The 8072-nt window shown below is 42.9% G+C and overlaps 2 protein-coding genes across 2 annotated transcripts in view; one reads left to right on the top strand and one right to left on the bottom strand.

Moving 5' to 3' along the window:
* LOC119419859 (rho GTPase-activating protein 24-like) overlaps positions 1-416 on the top strand; it is a 12716-nt gene extending 12300 nt beyond the window's left edge. The window contains exon 9 of the mRNA XM_037687225.1: positions 176-416. Coding sequence (XP_037543153.1) covers positions 176-416 — 241 coding nt within the window. The remainder of the gene's footprint in view (positions 1-175) is intronic.
* A 3757-nt stretch (positions 417-4173) lies between these two features.
* LOC119419860 (putative monooxygenase p33MONOX) overlaps positions 4174-8072 on the bottom strand; it is a 6039-nt gene continuing 2140 nt past the window's right edge. The window contains exons 6-8 of the mRNA XM_037687226.1: positions 7863-7963; positions 7620-7746; positions 4174-4771 (exon numbers count right to left, since the gene is read on the bottom strand). Coding sequence (XP_037543154.1) covers positions 4535-4771; positions 7620-7746; positions 7863-7963 — 465 coding nt within the window. The 3' untranslated portion in view covers positions 4174-4534. The remainder of the gene's footprint in view (positions 4772-7619; positions 7747-7862; positions 7964-8072) is intronic.

Raw genomic sequence — 8072 nt, 5'->3', positions numbered from 1 at the left:
TTGTCTGTTGTAGACCTGTCTCTTGTCTGTTGTAGACCTGTCTCTTGGTGTTGAACTTTTATGTTTGTTGAGCTGAATTCTTTGAACATCTTATGCAAGTTAGCCCTGACATATCAGCCTCCCATGATAAGTCTTATTTATACTTCAGACATGTGAAACTCTCTGCGGGCTACAGGTTGGAGCGATGCAACGACGTTCTCGAGAGGCAGGTCGCGGTTTTACGGCTCAGTCTGGAGCAGCACAGGCGGAGCCAGAGCGTCGCCGAGATCAAGATTCGAAACATGGAGAGAGCCAAAGCAGACGCCGACCGCAGAAACACCCATCTGCAGAAAGAGATGGAGCTCTTCTTCCGAATGCACGGAGAAATCAGTAAAAGAGGAGGAAACACAGGAGGAAGAGGAGGAGGAAGTATCTGAAAGTGGGAGGAATGATTGACAGTGTCTTGGCAGATTTGGACAAGAACCGGGCTCTGGATCAGCAGAGAGAAATAAAACAAATTATGTCAGTTAAACCAGATATACCCCCACAAAACAACAACAACAAACTTTCATCTCTTCCCTTCTTTCCTGTCACTAATTTCTTGAACTCATTATTTTTGTTGTTCGAGGCTGGAGTCAAAGATGGATCCTGTGTTTGAATGATAACCGTTGCCTTTCAGTCTAAAGCCATTAAAGACCGAGGAAAACATTTGACACATTTTTAGTTTTAATTCCGAGGCGTTCCCAGGCCGGAGAGTATCTTTACTCCCTCCAGAGTTCTGGATCGGCCTCAGGGTTTCTGGAGGAAAGTCTCCAAGAGACATCATAAATGAACGTAAGACCTCAGCTGATGGAAGACCTCACCAAACCGAAGGCAGCTGCTGAACTCGCCACAGGAAAGTCAACTTTATCTCTTGTAGCCTGAATTTTGTTTTTCATAATTAATACTTAGGACCATAGTTGAAGGTTGATGGGCCAGTTTGAGTTTTAGGTGGTATCTCACTGGGTTGTGACTGGTGGAGACACAAAATAACACGATAATCTCCATGTCCAACTGAAGGCCTAACATCTTATGTAGCCCCAAGACGAGACTTTACATGTAAAATCTTTTTATTGCTTCTCATTTTACTTCTGAGAATATGTTAAGTTGTGCAGACACTTCATGCCATCTGGCCAAGCAAAGAAAAATATCTAAAAAAGTTCAATCTGGTCCTCTGGACATTCAAAAAACAAAACAAAGCAAAACAACAAAAAATGTACAAACGTAAAACGTTGTTTTGCTTTGTTTTGTTTTTTTGAATGTCCAGAGGACCAGATTTAACTTTTATAGATTTTTCTACCTGGATTATTGAGCATGCATCAGGATACAAAAAAAAATATGTTTGAAATTTTCCATAATTTTTTATTTTGCTGCAGAAAAAGCAAGAGGATGTCAAATGAGACCGAAGAAACTGTTGTTGAAGAACCAGAGTTAAAGTTGGAGTTAAAGTGTCGCCTGAAATTAGCCCCGGGTTTGATGAAAGTTTTACATTTTGGTCCCTTTGTAACAGTTTGATCCTCCCAATCTACAAAGCTTAAACCGAAACTCCCACTGAATGATGTTTGCAGAAAGTCTGGTGGTAAAATTAGGAATTTTCATACATATTGTCAAAACCTGAATGAAAGATTTTGAGTTTGGATCGAGACAACTCTCGACTGTTTGAAGACTCAGTTTTATCGTGCAAATCTCTCCACAATTTCCTGATGCTCAATAATCCAGGTAGAGAAATCTAACAAGGTTGAGTCAAGTCCTCTGGACCTGTAGAACCCGTCCAGAGGACTTGACTCAACCTTGTCAGGTTTTACTAAATTCCTTGAACCGAGAACGCTCCCAAAATGTTCTGAAGCATTTTGAAACTTTCTTGTTAAAGCTGTTTGCAGTTTAACAGGTGCAACCCAATGATACGGGCTTTTGACTCAGCTTTCTTTACCAAATCAGACTGGAGCAACATCCTCATTACTGCAGACAAGCTCCAATCTGTTGTTTTCCAATAACTTTAATTGAGACACAGAGGAAGTGACTTTATAAAATATTTCTGGCTTACAGTTAGTTTTTCCTTCTTGTAGCCATCAGACATGTTGGATATCTTTTTTTCTTCTGAAACAAAGAAATTGTACAAAGTCCCAGTTCTCTGCATGGCAACACTAACAAAACGATGAAAATCCACCTGATTTTATTCATGGATAAAACCAGACGGTCACTGAAAACAGTCTCTCCGAGGACGAGACAAAACACGACATCTGTGAGAAAATGAGTAGTTAACCGTGAAGTGTACCACTTCTTCACACGAGGTGCAATAACAACTTGTTTTAACAACATTTTTAAACAAAAAAATGACCAAAAACAAACTTTCTTTTCCTCTAATGAGAACATTTATTGTCAACCTTTGTTGGCAGTAAACTGTACAGAAACTATATTTTAAAAAAAGCTTGCTTCATGATGAACAGTCAAAAAAACAGTCAGGGAAGAGTTACTCTGAATACAAGGATTGGTCCAACAAACAAACATGTAACAACAATTTCCACAATTTCCAGACATGAAACTCCATGTCTGGTGACAAACGTTTCATTTTTGATGGAGACTGACCACACATGTAACTAACACCACAGCAGGTACAGGTGGCAAACGTCTAATTTACACTTGAAAAAACAGAAACCATGCCGCGATTGTGTGATACAGCTTTAAATGACCAGGAAATAGATGGGTCCACTTCTAAATAAATGTGCACATTAGTAACCATGAGCCAGGAGGTGCATTTCATTTCAATCTGAGAAGCTGTGCACATGAAGCTGTGCACACGTCACCTTGTAAATAAAATCAGGTGTCATCCGCATCGAGTGCAACGAAAAGGGTTGATGCGACTGAAGGACGCCCAAGATCGAAAACAAAACGATTAAATCAACATTTAAATAAAGAATTGTGTTGGTCAAGTTTCACTCAAGTGACGAACCGGTTAATAAACTGCACAAGTCACAAAAATAAACAGATCAGTGAATGTCGACGAATTATCTGAGGAAAGGCTCGTTCTTCTGTTGGAATCATTTCCATGCTCAGAAAACAAACGCGACCTTCTCTAACATCTACAACCAGTGCTCACACAAAACGTTTCCTCGTCTCCTGATCCCAACATGGAATATGGTCTTTGCAACAGGAGTGGGAAAACAAACAAACAAACAAACAAACCGTACAGAAACACAACTGGAGGAGAAACTCCTCACACTTTATGTTCACGTGCCAACAAAACCAAAACTAGAAGGTTTGGAGTTCTGTTCAGTGCTCGTCGTTGTTCAAACTACAAAAACTGAGCGAGAACAACATGCTCATGAGAACTGAGGCAGAGTTTACTCCTGGCTGTCAGCATCAGACGACGTCAAACCAGACCGAGTCCTAACGAGCCTGAGCTCCAGTCACTCCAGTTCATGTTCACCACCAGCTGTGGTGAAAACCTGCTGCGAGATCAGAACAAAGACGAGCTCTCAATGGACAGCTGGAGTCGGCAGCGAGCTGAACCCGTCTCCAGCTTCTAGTTTTAGTGTTTCAGGCCGCCGAGCGTTAACGCTCCGTGAACGTGTGAATGCTCCGGGAACCGTTGGTGAGCGTAAAGTGCATTTACAAAGATCCATTAAACTGGGCCCAACACTCTGCAGCAGCAGATAAAGAAAACGGACTTCAGCCTCCAGTTCAGGCTGAACTCATTTAAATGTTGAAGCTTGATGCAACATTCAGGAGGTGACAGATAAACGTCAAGACGTTCGACAGAAAAGCCACAACCGACACGTGAAAGCAGCACGAATGGAAAAGTTCTGCTCGTTCTACACCAACGTTTGTTTAGAGGGAAAAGGTGGAAAGTTTCACGTTTTCAGCTGCGATAAGAGGTCCCATAAAACGAAGAGGCAGTAAGTAGCCAGCTGTGGCAGAAGACAAGAATAAAAAGAATTAAAAAAAAAAGATAGTAAATTGACCAACGTGACCAAGTTCTGAAAACATACAGGCAGAAGAAAGGTCAGAGGTCAACATGTTTAGTTTTGTGGTCCATTAACGGAACACGACAAAGTTCAACTGGACCAAAAACAAAAGCTCACCTGATAACAGGAGATGTAAACAAAATTAACAGATTAGATAATCCAGATTCTCTAAAATAATCCTGTTGGGTTACACAGAACTCTGAGGAACAAACAATTGCATTTTAGTTTCTCCATCATCACCAAGTTTAACCCACTGTGTTTACGGGTCGAGCTGAAATCCTCTGGTCCAACCGACATCCCGACTGTGGCGGGCGGCAGATTAAACGTTTGATCAGAACTGTGAACTTTTTTGGGCCACACATGTAAATCTGAGAGTTTATTAGCAAGAGGTGCAGGAATGATAACTCAGAGCTAAAGCAGGAAGTGGTCGTTTGGGTTTTCTCGTTAAATTAAGCTTCAAGCTGCAACAAACTCCAGATGTTCAGAAGCTGAACAAACGGTGCCAGGTGTTCATGTGACGGGACCTACAGCGGCCGGCGCCAGCCGTGTTTTCAGAAACCGGACGGCGTCAGGACGTTCATGTCTCGGTGTTTGAGCTTGTGTGGGCGCGCGCCCTGACGCCGGCCGTCCATGGTGGGGATCTCCATTTTGGGGGGGGACACCTTCTCGGGGTTGTCAGCCAGCCGAGTGGCCTGAGACTTCATCACCTCCATGGGGGTCGGCTTCTGGGCTCCACGGTACGCCTGCAGGGCGAAACCTGCTGGAACAGAAACGTACGGGTTCACATTCTGTTCCATGGACAGAACTCTTTAAATAAAAGCACCGACAGATAAAAAGCCTGGTTTGGACTGGAACAGGTCATACCTTCACTGTGTGGATGTAACACGGTCAGTGTGACAACGACAACTAAGATGTTTATTTTAGAGCCCGACCGATTCACCGGTAGAGACGATAATTTTGGTCGATATAAACACTTCTAATTTTCATTCCTAAAATGCTGGACTCAGCCGTAACTGTACAATGTATCCAGCAGAGGGCGCATGGAGACTACTTTCAAGTCATGGCCATTCACTTAAGTTTCACTTTCAGCTCAGCTGAAGCAGGGAGCAATAATGTGTTGGGTATTTTTCCGAACAGAAAATGGCAAGTTTATTTCAACTGATCTATAAAATAAAATAAAAAAATCCACAATAATAAACCATCTTCAATCCTCCGCTTTTCATTAGCTATGTGCCTCTCAAGTTAGCAAGCTAACGTTAGTGTGGGTAAGCTGTCCTCACAACACGTGACTACGTGAAGCTAGACAGAGAACAAAATAAAAAGTCATCAGGCAAGGCTCGCGTTCTTGATTTTCCTGAAGATGTTTTATTTATGAATTTGTAAAAAGAAGAAAGTCTCCCAATGCGAAGTGTGTATATGATTGCGTGTATATGACCGCGTGTATATGACCACGTGGTTGGCTATTAGTTTAGATCAGTTTAATGTTCTGCTACACAAAACCAAAGCTCATCATTTCTGATCGAGCTGCTCTTTGTGTATTTTGTTTAAAACAAACTGAAAACTGGTGAAATGACAGAAAACATGAAGCTTTAAACACACGGGCAGCTTTCATGGATTGAACCTCATCTGGTTGATTAAACAACAATTATTGGTCAATTTTAGAAAGTTGACCAAAACTTTGCTGTTCCCTCCATGTTAAAAACAACTAAGTAATTATTTAGTTTGTTAAAAAGTTCCACAGAAAAGACTATTCTCACAGGAGGATCTAAATATTGAGGAAGTCCTTTCTTACCGAAAGTCATCGTTGGAAAAAGGTTTAAGAAGTCTGTGGATCAGAGCGGTCCATCCCGTGAGTAAAAATCTAAACGTAGTTTCTCTGAAGCTGAAAATCTGATCGTATTGAAGGAGAAACTTTAAACCAATGAGGGAGCAGGTTGGTCAAACAGGCCTGTGTTTACACTCAAGTTTCCTCTTTAACCCAAATCCTGGATCTGAACGTTGGGACGGATCAGTGGCACAGAGGAGAGCAGATGTTTGAACTCATCATTTTACCACACCACTTTATTTATAAAGCACTTAAAACAGCAACATGACCGACCAAAGTGCTGCACAGAAAAAACAAAACAAGCACAGGACACAAGATAAAATGCATAGATCCACAGAGGTAAAGATAAGAACTAAATGACTAACATTACAGAATACAGATAAGTAACAATCAGCTCACACAGTGTCAAAAACCAGGGAACAAAAGTTTTAAACAAGACTTAATAAAAACAGTGAGGGAGGGGCCTGCCTGACACGCAGTGGTAACTCATTCCACAGACTTGGACCTGCAACAGAGAAGGTTCTGTCACCTCTGAGCTTAAAACCAGTTCCTGGAACCAATAAAATCATCTGGTCTGCAGAGCGCTGTGGGAGATATGGCTGCAGCAGATCAGAGAGTTAAGAAGGGGCAGGACTGTTCAGAGATTTAAAAACATACAGAAGATTTCAAAATGAATTTGGAAGTGAACTGGGAGCCAGAACTGGTGTAATGTGCTCACTTTTGCCTGTACCAGTTAAAAATCAGGCTGCATCATGTTGAACCAGCTGTAAACGTGCAGTGGAGATCTGACTGAGTCCAAACAGAAGCTCATTGCAGTAATCAAGCCTGGATGTTATGAAAGCATGTATTACTGTCTCAAGGTTACTTTTGGACACTATGGGCTTCACTTTAATGAGTCGTCTCAACTGAAAATAAAAACAGGATTTAACCATCATGTTTACATGATTGTTTAGTTTCATAGAAGGGTCCATTTTTACTCCCAGATTAGTGACAACTTGTTTCTCTAACGGGGCTAGAGAGGAAAGGTCGATACAGTGGTTCCTGATTGCGCCATTAGGTGGAAACAACATGACTTCTGTCTTCTTCTCAATAAAGTTTAAGAAATTTAAAGCCATCCAGTCCCTGACGTCAGCCGGGCAGTCAAGCAGAGGTTGGATGGAACGTGCACCACTGTGCTTCAGAGAGAAGTAAATGTGACAGTCATCGATGTAAAAATGAAAAGGGATACAGTGTGTTTACAAAAAAATAGCACCTAGTGGCAGCAGGTATAAAGAGAAGAGAAGAGGTCTGAGAATGGAGCCCTGCGGTACCCTCCACCGAAGAGATGCTGATGTTGAAATAAAATCCTTGCCGTTGACACAAAAGGTTCCGTCGGAGCAGTAGCACCTAAACCATTTGAGGGCCGACCCCGTGATGCCCACCCACTACGCTTTGTCCATTTTATGTTGAATAAATGTTTTTTCTTTTCATTGATCTTTATTTATCCAGGTCGACTCACTGAGTCACGAGAACTCATTTTCAAGAGAGACCTGTTTAGAGAGCAGATGGTGGGGGTTGAGGGCCTTGCTCAGGGGCCCAGAGTGGGTCCAATGAGGGTGGAGGCAGGTGTGGGTTTTACCTTTTCCACCCACATTTTGATGTTGACGGTACCGGGAGTGGAACCTGCGACTTTCCGGTCACAGGCCCATCTTGTAACCTCTGCACCACCACCCCCCCACATATATATTTAAACATTCTTTGGACTGAAACTGATGAAAGACGTTACCTGCAGCCGAACCGTCTGATCCCAGGTCCGAGCTTTGACTCTGGACAGGCAGCCGAGGTCCAAACACGCCCCACCGTTCCACAGAGCCACCCACAGCAGAGTCTCCGCCCCCGGCGTCCATGCTGCTGTTAGAGCCGATGCTGACCTCTGACCCCATGCTGCTGAACCAGCCCCTGAAAACAAACAGAGCGAGCAGCTGGACCGGACTGATCTTGGTCCTGTATTTACATCAACACAGAGCAGCTGGGTCAAAGCGGACCCTGGGTTCTGACGGGCTCGGGGCGGGTACCTGCGCTGTTGTTTGGGAGAGCTGTGGGGGGTGTTGGATGGAGTGGACTGGGCCGAGGAGCTCTTCTCTTCTTTCACCTCCAGACTCTGGATCTGAAGTTTCTGAACAGGAAGTGTCAGATGTTAGTCCTGAAGTCAAAGAGCGCCAGATTTTAAGAGTCAAAAACAACAAACGTTTGCAAAACAACAACAAACGTTTGCAAAACAACAA

The sequence above is a fragment of the Nematolebias whitei genome, chromosome 14 (assembly GCF_014905685.2).
Source record: "Nematolebias whitei isolate Nwh7 chromosome 14, NemWhi1, whole genome shotgun sequence".
Taxonomy (NCBI): Eukaryota; Metazoa; Chordata; class Actinopteri; order Cyprinodontiformes; family Rivulidae; genus Nematolebias; species Nematolebias whitei.
This window is presented reverse-complemented; position numbering and strand designations above follow the sequence as displayed.